This window comes from Prunus avium, chromosome 5, assembly GCF_965620075.1.
Source record: "Prunus avium chromosome 5, drPruAviu1.hap1.1, whole genome shotgun sequence".
Classification (NCBI taxonomy): domain Eukaryota; kingdom Viridiplantae; phylum Streptophyta; class Magnoliopsida; order Rosales; family Rosaceae; genus Prunus; species Prunus avium.
In genome coordinates, this window is record NC_142288.1 from 14,704,291 (window position 1) to 14,728,771 (window position 24,481).

Here is a 24,481-nt window from a genome sequence, read left to right on the forward strand (position 1 = left end):
AAGGAGTTAAGGCTCTACTCTACCAGATACAACATCGAAAATGATCAAAACAAAAAAAAGTAGTAGTAAAATGCATACGGAGATAATGAGGCAAGTACAAATGCTGCTTGATTGCATGAACTTTAGGGTCAAACGAATTATATCTTAGTATGCCGCCAATACAATCCAGCTAAATATTGGTTATCCCTACTCCATCTTGCATAGAAAAAATATAAATAGATAAAGAAATCAGTTACAAACCCCCACCAAATAGTTGTCTGATGATTCCTATAGACATTTGCATCTGAATTTGCATATAACTTGTAAAGCAACTTGTAGATAATGAGCACATTGTAAATCAATCAAGAAGAAATACAAAAGTCATAGTAGGAGGATTTCCATATCATAGTGCAAAACCATTATTCATAGACAAAAGGGAAAACAAAAATATATAAATAATCCAACCTACCAACCTTAAGTTTCTAACATTAGAAGGGGGAGAGCAAAGCTCACATAAGAACCCAATAAACAAGGAAATCGACTATGTTTCATCTTTGTCCTCGACGCTTTGCATCTCCTACTTTTAGAAAAACATTGGAGCACCGAATGTTGAAACATCTTACTTGCTGCCCCTCTTGGCCTTAGATCCACACTTTCTAGATCTTTGTTTGCCGCCACGTTGTTCAGTGGATTTCTTAGTCCGGCCATCAGAATTAGAGGCAGAGCAACGAGGCACATGATGTCCAGGCACCGAAGCAGGGAACCCAACAGCAGGAGTTCCAATAAGAGCACAGCAGACTCCTGCTTGGTGGCCAAAACACCATTTCCATGCCCATAAGCATTGTTCATCTGCAAACCGAGGCGTAAAGCGTGATTCTCAGCGTAACAGCACTGGAGCAAACGCCCCAGTCTTCTGCATTCGCCTTCCAAATACTTGCTCTTCATCTCCAGATCCCTCACATACATCTTTTTCCTCTCCCTTGATCTCACCGCTGCATCCTTGTTTCTCAGCTGCCTGGAATAATCCAAACCACATTCACTACTATCATATCACATCGTAATTATTATTATTTCCCCAATAATTTATTTATCTATTTTTGGCCCTTTGCCTAAAACATATTTCACTTCATCTCTCATTAAAGGATTCAATAAACCAGACTTGTTAAGCAAATAATAATCATTCTCTCATAGAATTATTTACACAACCACAGTAATTAAAAATATAAATAAATTTACAATAAGCATACTCTGATTTTAATTTTAATAAATGTTCAAAACCCTAAAACGAAGATTTAGGATTAATAAATAATAAATAACAAATTAATGGTACCTTCTCCTTTTCTTGGAGATAGGATCGTTGGCGTCAGCGTCGGCAGCGTCATCGTCATCGTCATCGTTGAGCGGGGATCGGTCGAGTTTCTCCTTCTCAGAGTCGGCGGAGGCGTTGGAATCGGCATCGGTGGAAGGCGAGTTGACGAGTATGTCCGCCAAAAACTTCTCATAATATTCACCATTAGTGGGCTCCCCCGAATCCGAATCAACCTGGTTGCCGTTGACATCGTCGTCTTTCATCAGAATGGTCTCGATCTCACCGATCCAATCCGGGGATGAGTTGGAGGGAGCATCCTCCACCGTTGATGATGGTGACGGTGATGGTGTTGATGAATCAGTCGCCGTGACGACTGGATTTTCCAACTCCAACACATCCTCCAAGGTATTTGAGCCGTCGAACAAAATATCCCAATCGATTTCTCCGATTATGTCATTCTCGCTGTCCAGAAATCCAACATCTCCTTCCAATTCCATAAGCAAAGAAATATCTACAAAAATCTAATTCGAAGTCGAACTCTAACCTAGACGATGCGAGGACCCTAGAGGAGGGCTACATGTATAATAGCATAGACGACCATCTAGATATTTAGGTGGTGTTTACTTTTCCTGGAAACGCGTCGTCCGCTCTGCGCCAATCAGACTCAGACTCTTGGTGAGCAAGGAAACGCAAGAAGGACACGTGCGATGATGATCTTGAGCCACATAGGATTTGCAGTGGTGAAATCACCGGACCAATAGTATCTCGCCAGCAAGGCAATCAGAGAGCTCTTTCGATTACACGAGGGATCCTTTCGCCATGTCAGATGTCACTCAACTTATAAAATTTGAAAAATATAGCCCCGGCCGGCCCTAGATGGAAAGACTCATTTTGAGCGCAAAAAAGAAGAACGAGTCATCTTATGACTCGTGTAGGGTTTAGTGAGTCATCTTCTAATTAGTCATTCTCGTGTTAAATTGTGATTTGTTCATAAGAGTTTAAAAGTCCATGCACATTCAATCAGAATTATAAGAAGTTTAAAAGTCTTTAGTGGACTTTTTTTTTTTAAGTGTATAAAAATTTGGGTACTAGAATACAACGAAAACTTCATGCATATTCGTGTTAAATTGTGATAGTAGTATTACTAACATTATAGTCATAAATACAACGAGGTACTAGAAATCACCTTCCCAATTTGACTATAAAGAAGTTTACAAAGAAGTACTTTTTTGACTTTATATATTTTCAGAAATCACTTTTTATAAGTAACACAAAAGCCAAATGACCATAATCTCTATGCGTATTGTTTGAAATTCAAACCATGTCTAATGAATTCCTTATATGAAAGCTCAATTGATAAGGGTCTATTTGGTATCCTACTTGGATCTAATTTTATAAACTCAAAAATAAATTTTAAGTCTAAAGCCACAAAAACTTGTTTAGTAGGCCCATTTTTAAAAACTCAAAAACACCATCATTATTATTATTATTATTATTTAAAAGAGATTTTATAGTTTTTCTAAGGTTAACTGTCGATACCCCCTGAATCTGTACACTTCTTTCAATTTGACAATTCCCCTCTACCGTGTTTTCTTCTCCTCCCATTCCCAATGACCACCACCCACCGCAAGCCACCCTCTACCCCCAAACCAACCCCCACCCAGACCCCTCCCTCTTTCTATTTTTTTTCACCCTCAGACGATGCCCCCCCATGCCTCCCCCCCTCCCCCCTTATCTTCTCCATTATGCTTTGATCTCTCTTTAAAATCTCAACCCGATAAACAAGCATGACAATAACCCCCACCCTAAGATGTTCCCAAGCCATCGCAGCCCAGCCTACGTCGACCAACCTCCACCTTGATTCTCTCTTTTTCTCCTCATAGATCCAGCCCCCAAATCAAATTGAGATATTGAGTCAGATACGGCTTGTAGATGGCATCATTGCAAAATATTTGACTTGCATATGGAAATCATGGCATCGTTGGGGCCTTTTTCCATCGAAATGCTCGTCCGAGCTTGTTGATTCTTGGACCGCCATAGAGTGGTGAATCAAGCCTTCGTTGCTCCTTTTTCTAAGTTAGTGAGAACTAAGCCCAAAGCATCCAGAGGGAGAAGCAAGTCCCAAGGGAGTACTTTGTTCTTCTTCCAGCTGCTGCATGTTTTGCGTTGATGTTTCTAGCAGCTAGACAAGAGTTAGAGATGGTGCACTGATGTTGCACAGGCTTGGCATGAGAGTTTGCTTTGGTGAATCAAGATACTCTAGGCTTGGGCTTAAAGGTGTCACCCATAGTTGGGGCCCATCCAGAACCATCTCGTGGTTCAGACCAAAAAGAAAAAAAAGAAATTCTAAAGCAGATTAGAAGGTGTTCTCTTTGCATACACAAACAATATCACAAACATAAAAACTCTGTCAAACAAACATATATCACAGGCCATGAGTCTGTTTGCCGAAGACTCTCTCAACCTTGAAAAGTAAACACAATCTTAACGTATCCAACTTTAGAGATAAAGCGTTGATTCAAGAATGTATCACGCAACACTGCTACAAGCAAAATGTTTTTTGCTGTCATCTAGGAAGGCTGTTGGAAGGGAAATTGCGTAAGGGGTCCTCCCGCAACAAATCCGTTTCCCTGCCACAAAGCAACACAAGCAAATGCTTCTTAGCAATTGAAACGAACAGCTTATCAGATTCAAACCAAATGTCTCAAGAAACTAGTTCGCTTACCTTTTGAGAGCTCGCTCTTCCTCCTGTCGAAGCTGCAAGGCTGAAGATTTGGCACTCTCAACATTCTTTCTATGTGTCCTGGTAACGAAACTGTAACAAGTCAATAAAGTGATAATAGACCATAAAAGATTGACTTGCAACCTCCACGTTTGAAAGAGCTTTTAATCAAGAGTTTGGGAACTAAAATGCAGTACCACAGAACAGAATCTGCTCTAGATTGTTGCAACAACTTAACATGACTTCCGGTTTTTTAAAAGAGTACCCAAAATGGGATTAAAAAAACTATGAAAAAAAACTAATGGTTGAACTTATCGAAGACTGTCACATTACTCACTCTTCACATTCTTCATCAACAAAAACCTCAATGCAGGCACTACTAGCACCTGCTCCTCCAGTTCTAGATCCAGGTCTCTGTGGAATCTGAAAGAATTAAACCAAGTTTACTGTGAGGATATCAAAGTATCAACTATATATTGGAGCAGGGGAGAGGAGGAAACCTTGTATGATCTCCACTTGGTAGGGATTGCATTATTTTCTTTGTTTCTCTCTGCTCTAGGTCCAAGGCTGTGCCAAGAATTCACGTCTGGCTTTGACACATCTGGATGGTGATGAGAGCCAATATCAGCAGAATTTGAATCCTTATAAATGTTAATGTTAATCGGAGCCAGAACGCGATCCCTATAAAACCAGGGCAACATAAGATCTCATGCACCAGTTTGCTAACAGGTCATCAACACAATAGCATGTCCGCAGGGAAAACAAAGTATGTGCATATATTCACTATAATCCACTGAAGGGAAGAAGATTGATAAAAAGAAGAACAAGAAAGAGAGAAGACTATGGAATGTACAGAGTCGTGAATAATACAAAGCACAACAGAGCAAAAGGAAGTTTATATGTCCAGAGATCAAAATTGTGAAATAAGTTATGAAAATGGAAAATTTAAATAACCAGAAAAGCTAAATAGATACTTAATTGATCTGCCGCATAGTTGCACAAAGTTATCTATTGCAAAAATATAAATCATCTTATGATTAATTAATGGCATGAAGATGTGTTCAAAATCACTTTCGTTGTACATTACAGAAACCAAACAAAGAAAGCTGAGTTTCTATGCTATGCTATGCGCATTACTATCAATTTCCATTTTCAAGAAAAAGAAACTTATCAAAACTAAAAACCCATTAACCACCTTCTTTTCAAATCTAATTGCTTGTGCAAAAATTGGCATATTGAACTGATAATGAACATACTGCTTATTTGGGTTTACAGGATACATTAACAAGTTCTTGAGGTTCATTACAGGTCAGTCAAATACTTTTACTCAGAATACTCCAACCAACCTAGAGAAAATAAAGCATTTAAAAAACTATATATGCTCACCCTTTTGGCTTTGAATCCTTCCTAGAAAGATCAGAGCTGTCCAAAGTCTGCATTCCTGCAACATGGCAAGGACATAAATAATGCACTAATATAATAATCCAAAAAATAGCAAGGAAACTTACTATTTTCTCCCCTGGAAAGGACAGTTCCAAAGCTTCGGATGGGTAAGCGTTTCTCCATTGAATCCTCCTACAAGTTCAATAAGATTGAACAGTAAATGGCTTGGAGAAAACAAAACTATAATGTATCCTGCATTAACAGTAAATGGGTCTGCACACCTCTGAAGCTTTTGGTCTGCTCATTGAGCGAGCAATAAATTTCCTATATGCATCCTTCAATTTTTCTATGGGGCGAGCATTCCTGTAAATTGGAATAGTTAATGCAGGTCTACAATGTGTAAAAAACATGAGAAAGAGATACCAAAATCAACATAAGGTAACCTGGAAATTCCAAGATTAAATATTTCATTGGCAGCTTTCATCTTGTTCTTGGATTCCATGACCAAAGCATATGATATGTAGAACACAGAATGTGTCTTCCCAATTTCATTTGCATCGAGAAAACTGTATATGACTTGAGCATCCGCACAATTTTCAGCCTGCAGAACCAATTTCAATCGCAACATAATTATTAGACAATTGAGGATCTGAAACTTGCACCTACAAGTGGACAGCTAGAACTAAAAACAAACTAATCTTAGATATGAATATGGGAAAGAAAAAGAACCCACATATTCCAACCAGACTTTGAGATAGCGGAGATCATCCTTGTAGCGGTCTGAATGCCAAAATGTACGCACACATTGCTCGTACATCACAACCAACCCTGAGCAATCTCCACCAGGTGGAAATGCTTCCTGAACCCACTTGATACACCTTTAAGAGAGAGACGGAGAAATTTAAGGAAAATATAAAGGACTGTCTCAAACAAGAACTAAAAATCCTACATCTTTTTTCTTTTCTTTTTTCTGCAACAAGAACCCATTTACGAAATCGAAAATATGGAAATGAAATTATTCATAAAATTGAAAATTGAAAGTAGAGAGTAGTCAGTCAGTAGTACTCACTCAAGCCATGGGTGGAGAGGGTCTTCTCCTTTATACTCGTCAATCGCTTGAATCAATCGCCTAATGAGGATTAAATTTAAAAAAATTAAGCTAAACAGGCACACGCATTGAAAAGCATATAAAGATTTGAAATTTGAAGAAGGAAGACCTTCGTTGGTCAAAGAGGGACTTCTTGATGTCATTGTCGTTGTGAGCTTTGAGAGCGTCGTTTAAGATGGCGATTTTGCGGCCTCTCTTCAGGGGCCTTACATTCTCCTTAAACAGCTCCCACTCGTTCCCCGTCTCTCGCTTCGATGCCAGAAACTCCGTTTCTGGATCCAACATCTCTACTTTCTCTATCTCTGTTCCAATATCCGCCATCATCACTCACCCAGTCGCTGAGTCACTGCATAATTTTAAAAATTAATTTAGATAAATAAATAAAACTTCAAAATCCATTCCCTAAAGAAGGATTTAATCTTTTATAAAATAAAATAAAATAAAAACCGCTCCTTTTTCTTACCTCCCAGCCCCAAAATAAAATAACCGGAAATTAAATATAATCAAAATTATTTCAGTAATAATTTCATGCTTGGTTTCACAAATTTCAACAGTCACGGAAAATGGAGGAATTTTCGTGAAACGTGAAGCTTACCTCAGGAGTGAAAGATCTGAGAGAAGAGAGAAGAGTGAAGTATCGGACTTTCCGGGAGTGGATGACGACTTGAAACCTCTCGATGGCGGAAGAAAGGAGGAGCTTAGATTAGAGATTGATAGGGGCGGTGGGCTGGAAGCCTGAAGAATGTGTGTATGTGTGTGTTTTATTTTTTATTTCGTTAATTTGAACTTTGAATAATTTTATGACCGTTTAAATTGAAAGTTCAAATCCTATACCTCTATCCCGCTCCAACGCTCGATGCCTTTTTTTATGTCTACGGGAGGTCCGTTTTGGTAATCTGCCCTTGGTTAGGTCAAATGTCAAAACATAATGTTCTCGTTTGCTTTGGTTCGGGGGAAGCTTTCCCCCGAACCAAACTCTTAACCTTAAAAGATCTGCCCAAGGGATGGGTGTTGCTTCGATTCAGCTGCATCAAAATGGATTCAGCTGCATCCTCAACTTGTGATACTCGCAAGTGCACGAGCCGTTTGGTAGTATAGCATATGTAAGTGCGAGGTCGATCCCACGAGGATTGGTGATTGAATGATCCAATTTGTTTCCCCTACACAAAATAGAAATGAAAAAAAGAAAATAAATAAAACAAGAAAGAATGAAATAACTCAAGCAAATAAGTTCCCAAGTTCAATTAGATTAACGGATTGATTCTAGCTAAAGTATGATTAAGCCATGGTGTTTGGTCATAACCTTGTGTTCCTAATTCCCTAATTTGATCATTTGTTGTCTAACCTAAAACTAAGCATTAGGAACCCATTAAGCATAGAAGAACAATTTAAACAACCAAGCATGTATCTAATCCCTGTTGTCGAATGTCCATACATACTCTTCCTATTCATAGTTCAATTCGAATTAAAGCATGGTGTCTACTCTTAATTCAAACCAAGATAGCTAACATGCAAGCCTAAATGGTGATCAATCATTCAAACTAGCATATTAACTTATAAGCATAATGAATAAGAACAAAAACCATAATTGAAACTTGGAAACTAATTAAACTTGAATACTTAAGAAAGAATGTACATTACAAATAAAAGTAAAGTGGAACTAAGAAAACTTGAAGGAAAATTTAGTAAACTCATTTTGTTACAACAATTTACAACTTGAAAGGAAACTAAGAGAATTTGAGGGAGAGAAGGGAAGGGAGCTCTAGAGAAGTGTTTGAGAGCTCCCCCCTTGGGGTGTGATTTGAAGCTTGAAGGCTTCTCTATTTATAGGGCTAAGAGGGAGGAACATCATGATGGATTCCCACACCATCCTTCATCTTTTGCTGCACCTCAAGCATCTTCACATGGGTTCAAAGGTGATCAGTTGTGGCTGCCTTTGCTGCCAACCCATGTGGTTGCCTTTTGGTTGCCAACCCATGTGGTTGCCTTTTGGTTGCTGAAAAACGAGTTTTCTGAACCAGTCTTGGTGTAGGAAGGCCAGAGGTTTCAAAACGTATCCAATGGTGCTCAAATTTGGATATGTTATACTAGACACCCATTGGAACAACTTCTATGAAGAAAGTATTCCCATCGGAGGAGTAGAAGTGTGCGTTTTGGGCCTTGCAAGTTGGCAGCCGAACAGAGACTGGAATTGACTTCATTTCATTTCTTTGCTTTACATGCATGCACATGCTTTCTCTATAATAACTCCAGCATGTACCAACTTGATCCTTTAGAATTTCATAGCTGGAATGCCTCCCCACTTCACTCATTATGTTGGATCCAAAGTCAGTTGCAGCATGGGTGAGGCACATGGCTTAAAGGAGGAGACAAGGCTCAAAGCTGGCAGCTGCAAATCCTCCTCAGCATGGTTCAGTGTTGGACGGGCTGAGCACTCCACAAATGTCCAATTGGGCTGAAATTTGGATATGTTGTAGTAGACACCCATTGGAACAAGTTTCATGAAGATCTTCACCTCATTCGAGCCCCATAGCATGCTGATCCAAGGCCAAGAAGTTGACCTACGAAATTGGGCTGGAAAGGGGTTGTAGCCAAAATGTGTTTGTCTTTAAGCTCATATTCCTCATATGCCAATCAGCCCTTAACATGCATGGATTGCATCAAATTTTATCTCTTGCTATCTTAACCTACAAAACACACAAACATAGGTAAGTGACTCAAAATAAAGAGAAACTAAGCAAAATCACTAAGTAAAGAAGGCATGCAAGTGTATGAAATTATGGACTTATCAAAATAGAAAATGAATTAAAAGCACAAGTTTAACTCAATAACATAACCAAATCATAAGCTAGAAGGGTACAAAATGATATACAATTATGAACCGATCAAATACCCCCAAACCTAGATTTTGCTAGTCCTCGAGCAAAACAACACAAAACAAAGTTAAAAACAAAACAAGAAGTTAACTAGACCACTTTCGTAGGTAACTCGATTGCATTGAGCGTATGCAACAAGCCTTTAAACCTCTAGGCATCCCTAGTAGGAGGAGTTGTGTCTCCTGAGGGTTTAACAGAAACGATACCCACAAACGTTTTACTAACTCTACAAAACAAGGTGGTTAGAAAACTTATTAGATTTGTTAGTCCTTAAGCAAAATAAAATAAACACAAAATCCAAAATAAAAATAATTACAAAACCAAAATAAATAAATAAATAAATAAATAATGTAAAAAGTAAACTCAAAACAATCTTTCCGAACATTTTCTGAAGAGAGATGACTCATGCACATAACTCAAAAGTTTTAACAATAAAAGCTCAATTTTAGATATTATTTACAAGGCGGCAAAGTTCAAAACACAACATGCTCAAAGTGTAGTAGTGTGATAGCCAAATGCAACAAATTCCCCAATCTTAGTTTTCACACAATTTCAAAAATCATACAAAGCACAAGTTCAACTTCAAATCTCACCAAAGTTGTCCTCTCACAAATGAATCACTCAGAAGAGGGCTACAATGCATCACTCAGTTATAAACATGAGATTAGAGTTAAATCATAAGGGACTTAACTCAAAAATACGAAGATGAAGAACTTGCATTAATATGATCTCAAGAAGGATGCCAAACACTTAAAAGTAAGAAAATGCATGCAATTCAACCATATGACATTTAAGATCAATTTAGGTCTTTATTATAGGTTGTAATGGGGCCAAGGGTGTAAGGTGAGTAAGAAATGAAAGGTATGGATAATACAAAGTCCAAGGAATCTCAAAATGTAAGAGCATAAAATAATAGTTTACAAGACTTCGAATCATCACGATTAGATTTTTTCTTTTACATGATCAAAACTCCTTTCCAAACACCAATTTATTTTGAAGGCCCAAAAATGAATTTTTAATCAACCACCACTTAATCACAACTTTTTTTTTTTTCTTTTCTTTCACCAATTGTGTGAATTTCTCTTTTTTTTTTTTTTTTTTTTTTTTTCTTTATGTAATATCCATTCCCAAACTTAGCATGAAAAACACATCCGAATTAGAGCTCATGAGTTCCTTAGAAAGGTAAATTCTTGTTTTTCGGGCTAAGGCGAGGAAATATAATTGGTAAAAGAAAGAAAAGGTTTACATGTAGGCTCAAAATGGTAAACAATGGAAAATCATGCTTAAGCATGCATAAGGTTAGCTTGAAAGGCACAAACGATCCAAAGAGGGCCTTAATATCATTTCTTAAATGTCATGAAATCAAATTGCAAAAGAATGAATGAATTTTAAGTGTTCAACCAAATCAATGAATAATGAGATCAAACAACAACTTTAATGACAAGAAAATAAGAGTATGTGTATAACACTCATGAAATGAAGCACAAGGCTCAAAAGCTCACATTATATGGTTATATAAGTCTAATTTATGCTTGATACAATTCTTTGGGTCATGCAAATCCTTTAACTGGAGAATTATGAAACAAATGGCAAGTGCAAATATTTTGAACATATCATGCTAGAACAATGTCAATTTTTTTTTTTTTTTTACAATAAAAATTTACAAGGAAAAAAAATAAATAATAAATAAAATTCAATTTTCATTTAAGTCATGCAAACATTTATCACAATCTCATCAAATGTGTTCGGAAAGTGAAATAAAATCAAAATAAAACAAGACTCAAAATAAAAAAAAATAAAAAAAAAATCAAAATAAAACAAGACTCAAAATAAAAATAAAACTTAAACAAAATAAAATAAAAATAAAAACAAGCAAATAAAAAAAAATTAAATTAAGGAAAAACCAAATTTACATGTTAAACTCCAATACCCCCAAACCTAGAAATGAACATTGTCCTCAATGTTTAAAATTTAGGCACAAGCAATGTCAAAAATAACAAATGAAGGTATTAAAGCAATAAAAAATCACAAAACACACAAGAGTTAAAATACAAAAACTAAATAATTACAAAATAAAAATTACAAAACAAACAAACAAAAGAAACGAAACAGTAAAACAATCGAAACAGAAAGCCCTAAACAAACAGTCTTACGCAAACCAAAACCCAAACGATTGAAAGCCCAACCCAAAAGAAAATTAACTCACTTTGAAACCTAAACAACGGTGAAAACCCGACCCACAATGAAATCCGAAGCCCACACGTTTTTTATTATTATTATTTTTTTTTTTTAAGAAGAAACGTGAATTGGGAGCGCAAAGGCGGGATTTCTGAAAAGAGAAAATGTGGTCCCTAATGCCTCGGTTCCTGGGAAGTCACGGGCAAAAGAGGTGAGGGACGTGTCGACGCGCAGAGGCCGCTTTCACATCCCCCAAGCCAGAATTATTGGCCTCTTGGGTGAAGCGGGACGACTTTTTCACTTTGAAGGTTGTGAAAGGTGAAAATGTAATTAAGGGGGGTTGGGAAACGGGTGCGGCGACAAATAGAGATAAGCCGTAAGGGCCGCACATAACCCAGAACCGCAGCGGCTAGGGTTTAGCAGACTAAGTCTATAAAAAGGTAAAAAGAACGGGTGAAAAACACAAACTCAGAAACACACAAAAGAGAAAAGAAAGAAAGAAGAAAAGAGAGTGAGAAATCAAATGGCCTCTAACTACCCATTTTCGTTGGATCTCAACCTAGCTCCACCGACTCAGACACGAGGCCAAGCAGCGGCACCAATATGGATGCCCTACTTTGCTTCCGCACGGGGGCCTGTGACAGTAACTGACTCAATACTCCTGGACAACGATGTTGCCATTGGAGTGGCTAGAAATTTAGTGACTCCTAAAGATATACGTGTGTTTGGGACAAGAGATGACAACCGGGTCGTGAGCGATGCCCTGGCACTGAGCGTGCAGAGTACGGCAACAGTGGCAAGTTTGGGTCATCGCCTACTTGCGAAGTCCCATGAGGTAGAGGTGCTAAAAGGTCAGTTGGCGGCGGAGCGAAGTATGGTTGAAGAGTGCCAGAGTGCTATAAAAAGCTTGAAAAGGGAGAGGGCAAGAATAGTGGAGGTGAATCGACACCAGCTAGAAGTATTGCGGGATGAGAATAAAAACCTATCAAAGATGGTAGAGTTGTATTCTCGCGACATGCGAAAGCAGCTAGAGGACCTAGACCGACCGGGTAAACGCAAGCAAGCAGATCGCGAGAGTAATTACGCTCAAGCTAAGATTGCGATATTTGGGAGCTCAAGTGGTGAGCCCCAAGAGGCTGTGCGTGAAGCCCCGGAAGAGGACAGCCAGAGGGCCAAATTCAAAGCTCCAATGATCGAGACACCAAGCACCGAGAAGAAATGACTTCTACTGCATTATTGTTGTTTTTATTTTATTTTGTTGTTTTTGTATTTGGTTATGTTATTTCGGAAATAAAAGTAAAGTTGCAGAAGGAAAAAGAAAACGGAAAAGAAAGCACAGTTCCCTAACTAAAATAAAATAAAGATGATAGCCGAAAGGGAAAAGCAAAAACACAAAGCTCTAGAAAATGAAAGTAACGGGCAAAAACATTAAACACCAAAAAACACGGAGGAAAAAAAAAAGAAAAGTAAAGTAAAGGTGCTCCCCCTTGAAGCGATTAGGTCGAGCATGCCCGGGAAATCCGAAAGGGTGTCGACTCCTTCATCAGCATATGTCTATTTAAAGCACACCTCTGCAAGCCGATGATACCCAGCATTTCTTCCTGCAACTCAAGGAAAAACATCAAAAAATCCAAAACAAAAAAATGGCATCCTCATGCACTCACCTTGATGATCTCAACCTTGAGCTATCCCTTGCACCACCGAATGCCCAGATAAGGGCTCCTCCAAACACTGTCTTCCCAAATTCCTCTTATCATCATGGCTCAGCCTCAAATTTCTCTGAGGTGGTGCCGATTAGAGCTGAACTGCCAGAAGGCATGACTGTGAGAAGGCTCACACCGGCGGTTCATCTGCATGTGGCACAGCGGTCGGACAAGGTGGCAGTGGAGGAGTCCCACACTTTAACCGTGCAACACGCAGTCTCCGCCACAAATCTAGGCTTGCGCCTACTTGCGAGGACACGGGAGTGTACAGTTCTGAGCGAGGAGGTGGCTGCCTTGAAGGCTGAGGTGGCTACCTTGAAGGCTATGGTGGCGGACTTGCAGAAGCGGCTCTATTGTGCCACTCAGCATGTGGAAGCACTGCAGAGGAAAAATGATGACCATGTAGAGCTGCTGCAGATTCTACAAGTGCGAGACAATAGAGGCAAGCCATGATGAAGATGAAGATGAATATGAAGAAGAAGAAGATGAAGAAGAAGTTTTTTTTATTTTTTTATTTTTTTATTTTTTTTATTTTTTTATTTTTTTATTTATTTTTAAGCAGCGTTTTGAAATAAAATAAAACTATGTTTTAACACTCAGAAATAAACTAACTAACCATACCACGTAAATAAATACATAAACTAACTTAACAAAACAAAAACAAAAACAAAGCAGAAAAGAAAACAAAGAAAACACAAATAAAAAAAACTTAATTTGAAAACACACGAATATACAAGCAACTTACGGATGACCAGTTAAGGGCCTCAGAAAACACAGCCAGGGGATCCGGGAAGGTTGGAGGGGTCACAATGGTCCCGCTTAAAACCCAAACTTCTTAGACACCGAAGGTGTCGCCTAAAGAACTCCTAGACACTGTATTGACAGAAGTGCTCACTGGGGTTACCATAAGTCAGCTCATATGAAAAATCTTTTTTAAATTTTTAAGATAAAAAAACAAAAACAAATTAAGATAAAATGAAACAACAAACCATAAATGAAAATGAACTAAGTACTCTAAACAAACTCAAACAAACGAAATAAATTGTTGTACTAAAAGAAACAAACCAAGAAACCAAAGAAAAACACAAACAGCACTTTCTATCACCTATTTATCACCATTTGGACAGATTCGTTTCTCTGTTTTTCAGCTTCGACTTGTGTTCAGTTTTTAGGCCATAACTTTCCAACCGCAAGTCCAAATTTCACATTCTTTATATGGTTGGATTCAGCACAGAAAAACAAAGAACCCAACGCGGACCAAAAGGCAAAAACAATAACAGAAATAAACAGAATTCAAAGAAGAGAAAGGATTGAAATGCTCCCCCTTGAAGCGATTAGGTCGAGCATGGATGCACTTGGAGGTCGACTTCTCCCATTGCTCCACACTTCCCATTCTTACGATTGAGGTTGCCATCTCTCTCCATTTTTATTAAGCTGTCATAAATTGCTAAAACAAACACACAAACTTGAAATGGAATTAAAAGGATTAGGAAATAAAAACTAAAATGAAAAGGAAAATCAACACACATCCAATTCCATGCTTCAAAGCAACAAGCACCAATGGTTTGTGTAATCTGGGACTTAAGCCCAGTTCTCTTGCTTGTTGGGCAATTGTCCTTTTCTGTTGGACTACAAATACAACTTGTCCATTAACATCATTAACTTTAAAACAAGAAATTGTGCAGTTAAGAAAAAAAATAAAATAAAGTAGGAAAGGCAAATAGAATCAAACAATGTTACCGATCCCCGGCAACGGCGCCAAAAACTTGTTGCTTCGATTCAGCTGCATCAAAATGGATTCAGCTGCATCCTCAACTTGTGATACTCGCAAGTGCACGAGCCGTTTGGTAGTATAGCATATGTAAGTGCGAGGTCGATCCCACGAGGATTGGTGATTGAATGATCCAATTTGTTTCCCCTACACAAAATAGAAATGAAAAAAAGAAAATAAATAAAACAAGAAAGAATGAAATAACTCAAGCAAATAAGTTCCCAAGTTCAATTAGATTAACGGATTGATTCTAGCTAAAGTATGATTAAGCCATGGTGTTTGGTCATAACCTTGTGTTCCTAATTCCCTAATTTGATCATTTGTTGTCTAACCTAAAACTAAGCATTAGGAACCCATTAAGCATAGAAGAACAATTTAAACAACCAAGCTTGTATCTAATCCCTGTTGTCGAATGTCCATACATACTCTTCCTATTCATAGTTCAATTCGAATTAAAGCATGGTGTCTACTCTTAATTCAAACCAAGATAGCTAACATGCAAGCCTAAATGGTGATCAATCATTCAAACTAGCATATTAACTTATAAGCATAATGAATAAGAACAAAAACCATAATTGAAACTTGGAAACTAATTAAACTTGAATACTTAAGAAAGAATGTACATTACAAATAAAAGTAAAGTGGAACTAAGAAAACTTGAAGGAAAATTTAGTAAACTCATTTTGTTACAACAATTTACAACTTGAAAGGAAACTAAGAGAATTTGAGGGAGAGAAGGGAAGGGAGCTCTAGAGAAGTGTTTGAGAGCTCCCCCCTTGGGGTGTGATTTGAAGCTTGAAGGCTTCTCTATTTATAGGGCTAAGAGGGAGGAACATCATGATGGATTCCCACACCATCCTTCATCTTTTGCTGCACCTCAAGCATCTTCACATGGGTTCAAAGGTGATCAGTTGTGGCTGCCTTTGCTGCCAACCCATGTGGTTGCCTTTTGGTTGCCAACCCATGTGGTTGCCTTTTGGTTGCTGAAAAACGAGTTTTCTGAACCAGTCTTGGTGTAGGAAGGCCAGAGGTTTCAAAACGTATCCAATGGTGCTCAAATTTGGATATGTTATACTAGACACCCATTGGAACAACTTCTATGAAGAAAGTATTCCCATCGGAGGAGTAGAAGTGTGCGTTTTGGGCCTTGCAAGTTGGCAGCCGAACAGAGACTGGAATTGACTTCATTTCATTTCTTTGCTTTACATGCATGCACATGCTTTCTCTATAATAACTCCAGCATGTACCAACTTGATCCTTTAGAATTTCATAGCTGGAATGCCTCCCCACTTCACTCATTATGTTGGATCCAAAGTCAGTTGCAGCATGGGTGAGGCACATGGCTTAAAGGAGGAGACAAGGCTCAAAGCTGGCAGCTGCAAATCCTCCTCAGCATGGTTCAGTGTTGGACGGGTTGAGCACTCCACAAATGTCCAATTGGGCTGAAATTTGGATATGTTGTAGTAGACACCCATTGGAACACGTTTCATGAAGATCTTCACCTCATTCGAGCCCCATAGCATGCTGATCCAAGGCCAAGAAGTTGACCTACGAAATTGGGCTGGAAAGGGGTTGTAGCCAAAATGTGTTTGTCTTTAAGCTCATATTCCTCATATGCCAATCAGCCCTTAACATGCATGGATTGCATCAAATTTTATCTCTTGCTATCTTAACCTACAAAACACACAAACATAGGTAAGTGACTCAAAATAAAGAGAAACTAAGCAAAATCACTAAGTAAAGAAGGCATGCAAGTGTATGAAATTATGGACTTATCAAAATAGAAAATGAATTAAAAGCACAAGTTTAACTCAATAACATAACCAAATCATAAGCTAGAAGGGTACAAAATGATATACAATTATGAACCGATCAATGGGAAATGCCATTTTCCATGTTTAGTAATGTTGATAACTCATATCGTCACACCGAGCCGAGCGTATTATAAATCGCCACGTGGTTGTAGCAGGCTAGGTCAATTATATACCGACCCGATCCTCATAACAGGGTATGACGAAGTAGGGGTTGGACCAGTGATCGGAGGTCTAGCCACCGACCCGACCACTATAGCTCTCTATCCCAAACCAATAGGGCATTAATGAAGCAGCCTGGCAAAGGAGAAAGGTCGGTTGATGCACATCCCATCCTTAGCCAGATGTCGCCTTACCCTTCGATCTCCAGGTGGACATCCTGGTGATGGAGAGAGAACATTCAATGCACCTCCCATCCATGTTCGCCTGTCACTTCGCCACCTGATCCCTACTAAGGAAGTAGGTTGATCAGAGGCAGAACATTAAACGTAACACAATCCAGAGGATAAAGATCTCTTTCATTAAAGATCTGGATGACCATCTCCCTCCTATAAATACCCTTCACCAATCTCTGAACAAATGTAATAAATACTCTCATTGTGAAAACCCTACATCCACTCTTCTTGGCTTAATACTAGTCACTGAATTAATCATCGGAGAGGGCACGACTGGGATCAACCCCAGTTCGCCTTTATTCTGATACTATTCCTAGTGTGCAGATCTTCCTCCGAAGATTGCCCAACCACGGGATTAGATACAAGCTCAAGCCCCAGCCTAAATACAGATTACTTATAAGAGAAGGATACGCGGTTTACAAGTAACGCTGGGAAAGTAACTAGGAAATACCACTTTATTTCCTTTCTCATGTTTGGTTTGCATAGGAATGTAAAACAATGTTCGTAACTTTTCAATCATATCCATATGAAATCAAATATAAAAAGAATGCATTTGATGTTATATTGTAATTCTAAATTGTTAATGGGGACAAAATGGTCATGAAAAATGTGCATTTCATGCTGGCCCATTTTCCCAAAATTTCCCATGGGAATGGAAAATGAAACCCACGAGGGGAGGAGTGTTATATTTTCCCCCTTATATTCTCGTATGCCAGGCAATCATTTCCCATGCTTGGACTTACCAAACATGGGAAAACAATTAATTTCTCATCCCCAAGCCTCATTTCCCATGAACCAAACACAACCAATGAGTAAACAACTGTTTAACCCCTCAACTATCACTCTAATATGACTTTACTTCTCGATTATCTTCTACCAATTTAAAACTCAAACTTGTAAGAAATAGAAAATTATGCCCTCATCATCAAGTTTTTCGAATTCCAACCAATTTTCTATCAAAATGCCACACACTTCTCACACGCGCTGTAGTTTTTAAAATTACAAATTACAAATTAAATAACAAATAAAAAAGCAAAAGCCCACCCCCTAACTTTAACCAGTCCCGACATCCCCCTCCAATGCACACACACCCCTTTCCCCCTAGCCCTTATACTCGCAGTCACCCTTCCCAGCCCCGATATCCCACCAACCTTGAAGAAGTAGAAGAAAGAGTTGTGATGACAGGAATGATTTCACTAGTCCCACACACATGGAGAGAAGGAATATAATGCAAACTTTGAAGGATGTTAATCAATAGGAGAAGATAACCACACACAAAAGTAGTTGCAATTCCTATTTCATCCCCTTCGCTCTGATCGTAAACGCTTTTCTTACAATAGGTTCCCAGTCCCAAACCCACCACCGCCACAATAATATTAACTTTCAAATCAGATGAGCAATTCCATAGCAAGAAAAATATATATATATATGATGAAATGGATCTTGTGTCTTTTCTTGGACTTTTCTGTTGGATTTTTCGTGTAACCCCTCCACACACACTTATCCTCAAAGCCCCCCTCCTTGCACCCTACACGATCCCTAAAAAGCCCCCCAAATCCCCTTTGTATCAACAACTTCTAAGACTCCAAGATCTTTTGTCTATGCCCCTAATTCAACCATAGAGCGAACCAAAACAAACCCAAGACTAGAATGAGAAGACGATGACCTACAACCATTTGTTTATGAGAAGACTAAACCAGGTTTGTAACTTTGACCAAAAACAAAACTGGGTTTGTCATCCACCAAACCTCTTTTTTGGTTTTTCATTTTCACTTTTTCTTTTTCTTTTTTTCAATTTTCCCCGATATTTTACCTTGTACAATAAAAAAAGTTTCCCTTATAGTTGAAAGTTGTAGGGGCTTTTTTGTTCCAGCAGCTACAGATGGGCCTGGGCTACTATAAAGAGCAAATGGTGAAGGAAACATGCATCTAATGCTTAGGAAATAAACTTTAGCCACAACCTATACAACAAAAACATTCTAAATGGCATATTCATTTTGTTTATACTAGTTGAGCTAAACCTTTTTCATTTTAAACCAAGTACCTTAGCCTAGTCTCTTTGAACACAAATAGAAAAAGAAAAAAGGGAATAGATATTTACCCTTGATGACCTTTTCTTGATTTCTCAAGAATGAACACCTTTGTTGGAAATGCCTTTTTGTTTCTCTTGATTTTGATTCCTTCACCTTAAGACTCCAAGATTGGAGTCCTCTACCTCACAACACCAAATGCTCATAGAGATGAAGAGAAGACAATCAAGAAGTACGGATGCTAAATGTTGGGGTCTTTTTCCTTCGGAAGGCTCGTTCGGGCTTGTTGATTCTTGGACCTCCACAGAGTGATGAATCAAGCCTTTGTTGCCCCTTTTTCTGAGTTAGCGAGAACTAGGCCCAAAGCATCCCGAGGGAGAAGCATGTCCCAGGGGAGTACTCTGTTCTTCTTCCAGTGGTTGCATGTTTGGTGCTGATGTTTCCGACAGCTTGACGAAGAGTTGAAGATGACTTGCTGATGTTTCCGACAACTTGATGAATAATTGAAGATGACTTGTTGATGTTGATCTGAGATTATATGAGCTTGGCATGAGAGCTTGGAGTGTGGGAGCTAAAGACCCACAAGTTTAGCAAATGAGAATGCTTGTGCTTGGCTTCGTGTTTGATATGCTTGAGTTTGGGTGTTGAGAATTTATTGTTTGTGGCTATGGCTATAGGGATTTAAGAGTTTCAAGAGAATGAGGATGGGAGGAAAAGCTTGAGGTTTGAAGGCTATGGTGTTTATAGCTTGGAAGAAAGGAAAAGCTTGGAGTTATGCTTGGTGAGGCTTTATAGAGAAGATGATGGATTTCAAGGAGAGGAGGTTATGGCTGAGGTGCTTGCAATAGCTAGGAAGGAGGTGTGATGATTGAAGAAGGGGGTTGATGGCTGCTGGGATGCTTGCAGCAGCCAAAGCAAGAAGTTGTTGTGCTGCTCCAGCAACTAAAGGAAGGGCTTGATGGCTGAAAAATGGGGTTGATGGCTGCTGTGTTGCTTGCAGCAGCCGAATGAGGGGGCTTGATGGCTGAAGAAAAATTGGTCAATGGTTGCTGTGTTGCTTGCAGCAGTAAAATGAAGGGGCTTGATGGCTGAAGAACGACTGTGATGGCTGTTGGAATGCTTGCAATAGCTGAAGAAAGGTGAGTTCTCATGGTTGTTGGGTGGCTTGCAGCAACCAAGAGATGTTTATTTTGCTTGGGCAATGCCTCCCAATTTATAGAAGGTGAAGGCTCTCTTTGGTTCCCAATAGGTAAAAGGAAGTGTTGGAGCTAGTCTATTTCCAACGGGTAAAAGGGAGCATTGGGACATTCTTATTTCCAACAAGTAAAGCTAGGCATTGGAAAATGACTATTTTCTATGGGTAAAAGGAAGTGTCGGAATTGACTTGTTTACGGTGGGTAACAGGGAGTGCTGGAAAAGGCTTGTTTCCAACGGGTAAAGTTAGGCATTTGGAAAATGACTATTTCCTATGGGTAAAAGGAAGTGCTTGAAAAATATCTCATTTGCTCACCCACATTGGAGAACTCTAAGTAATGGGCTTGGACTTTGGTGCTCTCAAGTAGCTAGCCTAAAGTCTCCATTATCCAAGAGCTTCCGTTGGCCTTGTGGACCTTCGTAACCTTCCACACCACAATCTCTCGTGCAAGCCCCGTAAACCACATGACTTGGGATCATGTGAGCTTGGTAGGTGATTGACATATGAAAAATGTATTATTTGCTTGGCATGGCATGCACACTATTTCTATATTTATTTAATGAATTAATTCCCAAAATACAGCTTGGATTAACACATGACCAACATTATATGTTATATTGTGCTTTAAATGTCTTTGGGCTTCTCATGACTTTTTTTGGCCTCAACACTAGTCTACTTCTTGATTGGACCAATTTTTGGTTTATGGAAGATGAGATACAAAGATGATCACTCATCAACCAAAGTAGGAAAACCAAAAACCCTAACTAGGTTTTCTCCAACACTTAGCTTATATAGGACAACACAAAAGGAAATTGGATGGGTATTTGGGGCTCCATTTGGTCCATGGGTCAGGTCATCTTATGCCACTTATCCCTTGGGCCCAATAGCCTTTTGGGTTATGTTGTCCCTTTCCTTTTGAATCATATTTAAAAGCCCAATCCAATATTTCTATATGTCAATATTAATTCCATAATTAATCTTTTAATTATAATTTAACTATTAAATTATAATTATAGTCTTACTTAATTGACCCGGTCAAACTATTTGACTTTGGTCAATTGCTCCAGTCAACATGTTGACTTTTGACTGTTGACTTTGACATTCGATTATCAACCATTGACTTGTGTCTCCTCATTTGTACCTCTAATCACATTCTTTGGGTGTGCAGATCCGTAGGTTTCCTTTAGCAATGTAGTGGGTTGACTTAACTCCTCAGAAATTATATACGAATTAAATTCCACAATTTAATTCTTCCTATTAATAAAGGTTAATTGAAACCTTTTAGGACATCCACAAACCATTGTTGTCGTGTAGCAGCAAGTCACGGTTATCCAAGCTAAATGAGACGTTGTGAAAGAACCTATTCAAATTGGAATGACCGTGCAATTGAATCCTTCTTTTATGTCAATACTCCTTATTCACATTATTAGATCATGGAATCCGATTGTCAAAATCCTAATGTGAATAATTCCTTTTATATGATTATCCTGGTAAGATTTAAAGATTTCTTCTTTCAAGTCTTATCCACTACTCTGCGCAGAGATTTGACCAATCATATCTTGGAGTATTCTCTCTCCTTTACTGAGAGTAGAGATTCCTTGTTGTACATTCATTTGCTTCCATGACTCTATTGAGAATCCTGATGAGCACCTTTAAGCTATGCCTAATTCAGCATGATCGTATAGTGCCCTCAAAGATTAACAATATAGCCACAAAACATCTATGATGCCTCAGGTCTAAGGATTAGTTTGCACCATTGCAATTTATGAGTTCTAGCTTGACATGTGAGTAAAGACTTCCATGTTGTAACTCATGTGTTGGATCGCGTTCAGTTTACTTGTTCTTCTACAAGCACCTACACACATATTGATGTGTCTCCACACTTAATGACTTGAGACCTTGCCATTCCTTACATATAGAGACGATATTGTGTATACTAGTTTTTGCGGAATATTGACGACCAATCAATATTCCTATGACCAGGAACATATTCAGGATTTAGGGATGATGAGAAGTCTCCATATATGTAATCTTATTACATAGCCCTCATATCCACTTGTGTATTCCTTGGACTATGGTTGTTCTACATATTGAAAGATAATATAGGATGATTTAATGTATAAAATAACCTTTCTTGCCCATTGATAACATAATATGTCTTTTATCAAAGATGTCATTAACTCTAACTATTACATAATTAGTTGGCTTTAAGGGCATATTTCTAACAAATGGGTGGAGTTACCCATGTGTCTGAGTTCTAGAATCAGGCCCCAAGAGTGTTTCGAAAGGTTCGTGGAGCCTTAGGAAGTACCTTGGTTTCCTTCACTAACAAAACCAACAGTTGCTTATAGATAAATATTATGGCTTAGCATGAGAAGCTTGTGGCATGAGAGCTGAGCATTTATGAGTTTAGCATAAGAGAGAGAAGGCTTGGATTTCCTATGAGAAACAGAGGTTCAAAGCAAGGGGAGTGGGAATTTTGGGAGGATTTGTTGAGGGAAGAAAGGGAAAGATTAAGGTTTAAGAATGGGTGGCTTTAGAAAATTTCCAGCAGCTTGACGAAAGCTTCGTCAAGCTCTTGGGTGGCTTGCCAGAAGAAAAAATGGGAAGAAATGGAAGAACATAGCTTGAAATTGAAGGATTCCAAAGGTGAGAGGTGATGCTTGCTCTCTCTGGATGTGTTTATGGGAGAGAGAGAGGAAGAAGATGGAAGAACACATCTTAAAATTGAAGGGTTCCAGAGGTGAGAGGTGAGAGGTGATGCTTGCTCTCTCTGGATATGTTTATGAGAGAGAGAGGAAGAAGATGGAAGATCATAGATTGAAATTGAAGCTTCCAATAATGAGCAAGGATGTTGCTCGCCCTGGAAGAGTTATGTTGCTGGGTAGAAGGTGCCTCTTTTTATAGGCGCTGGAAGCCCCAATTTTATCAAGTCTTCTTCTCTATTTTCCTTCACTTTCTTCCATTCAATCCTCTTTGGTGAAATCTCCCCAACCCAAGCACATAGGAGCAGAGCTTTTTAGGGTTCCAAGACTTTCCTTCGGGCTGGACTCCTCTATCTGGGTGAGGCGCCTCTTGCTTTTCCTTTTTGTTTTCTCACCAGAGCTTGCAGAGGAAAGAATGAGTAAGGGTGCTGGTCAAAAGGTGATTTACTTCCAGCAACCTGTGCATATGGGTTTGCCTTGATTGATGTGGAAGGATGGTCATCTCTCCCCACCTCTTTCTCTTTCTGATCTTCTAGGTTTGATTGATTTTTCATGTTTGGGAAGATGATGACCTTGTTAGTTGGGGAAGATGATGCCTGGTCGGGGATGAGGATGGATGTTGATGAGGATGTAGGGTTTTACTCTTACATTTGAAGGCAACATTGGTGGAACCAAATGGCCGAATAATAAAGAGTATGTGGACCATTTAAACGGATAATTTAGTTGAGAGACTAAAATGCAAATTGTGTATAAATTTGGAGACCATTTGAGTTAAAAACCCTAATGTTTGATTTTAATTTTTTATTTATTAGGAAATCTAATGTTTGATATTTGAGTCTTTAGAACACAAATAAATAGAAGGGGCACCCAAAAACCGTGGGCTTTTTTTTGTTTTTCAATTTTTGGTCTACAAAAACCGTGGGCTTTCGTGGGCGCCTGGTTATTAAATGTGATAACAGGAGCACAAGAAGAACAGAAAAAAAAAAAAAAACAAGGGGACTTTTTGTTGTTGTGTGATTGGAAGATTTCATCTTGGACTTTATATGAGTAGCTGGAGTTTGTTGTTGTAGATAAGGATATTGCTTGCTTGGTGTCTTGTGACAAATAATGGATTGAATAACCTTATCCTATGCCTACCGTAGGACGTACCAATGATACCCTACCAGAAACAAAGAAAGAAAAAAGGAAAGCTGTATTTTATTGGGGTATTTAGGTAAATCCGTCAAGGGCCCACGTATTTTTTTTTTTTTTTTTTTGGTCAAAGGGGCCCACGTATTTGAGCAGAGCACTCAGGTATAATTAAATAGCCCCACAGC

The 24,481-nt window shown here is 38.7% G+C and overlaps 2 protein-coding genes across 2 annotated transcripts; both read right to left on the reverse strand.

The window, feature by feature from the left end:
- Positions 1 to 312: 312 nt before the first annotated feature.
- On the reverse strand, positions 313 to 1,873 carry BZIP60 (basic region/leucine zipper motif 60). The gene is made up of 2 exons (XM_021959858.2): positions 1,310 to 1,873; positions 313 to 994 (listed from the first exon to the last, which is right to left on the reverse strand). Exons 1-2 carry the CDS (start codon positions 1,783 to 1,785, stop codon positions 454 to 456), a joined length of 1,017 nt encoding a protein of 338 aa, XP_021815550.2. The 5' UTR covers positions 1,786 to 1,873; the 3' UTR covers positions 313 to 453.
- Positions 1,874 to 3,642: 1,769 nt separating this feature from the next.
- On the reverse strand, positions 3,643 to 7,326 carry BUBR1 (BUB1-related (BUB1: budding uninhibited by benzymidazol 1)). The gene is made up of 12 exons (XM_021959822.2): positions 7,097 to 7,326; positions 6,611 to 6,847; positions 6,463 to 6,522; positions 6,127 to 6,271; positions 5,837 to 5,994; positions 5,675 to 5,756; positions 5,519 to 5,585; positions 5,397 to 5,451; positions 4,511 to 4,691; positions 4,348 to 4,433; positions 4,014 to 4,091; positions 3,643 to 3,918 (listed from the first exon to the last, which is right to left on the reverse strand). The coding sequence occupies exons 2-12, from the start codon at positions 6,823 to 6,825 to the stop codon at positions 3,855 to 3,857; spliced, it is 1,191 nt and encodes a 396-aa protein (XP_021815514.1). The 5' UTR covers positions 6,826 to 6,847; positions 7,097 to 7,326; the 3' UTR covers positions 3,643 to 3,854.
- Positions 7,327 to 24,481: the final 17,155 nt, after the last annotated feature.

Excerpts from the sequence above, each read along its gene's own strand:
- BZIP60 (XM_021959858.2), bottom strand. The coding sequence starts at position 1,785 with ATGGAATTGGAAGGAGATGTTGGATTTCTGGACAGCGAGAATGACATA. Across the intron at positions 995-1,309 it reads ATCTCCAAGAAAAGGAGAAG|GCAGCTGAGAAACAAGGATG; the intron begins GTACCATTAATT and ends GGATTATTCCAG.
- BUBR1 (XM_021959822.2), bottom strand. The coding sequence starts at position 6,825 with ATGATGGCGGATATTGGAACAGAGATAGAGAAAGTAGAGATGTTGGAT. Across the intron at positions 5,995-6,126 it reads TCAAAGTCTGGTTGGAATAT|GCTGAAAATTGTGCGGATGC; the intron begins GTGGGTTCTTTT and ends TTGGTTCTGCAG. Across the intron at positions 4,692-5,396 it reads AAGGATTCAAAGCCAAAAGG|GGATCGCGTTCTGGCTCCGA; the intron begins GTGAGCATATAT and ends CTGGTTTTATAG.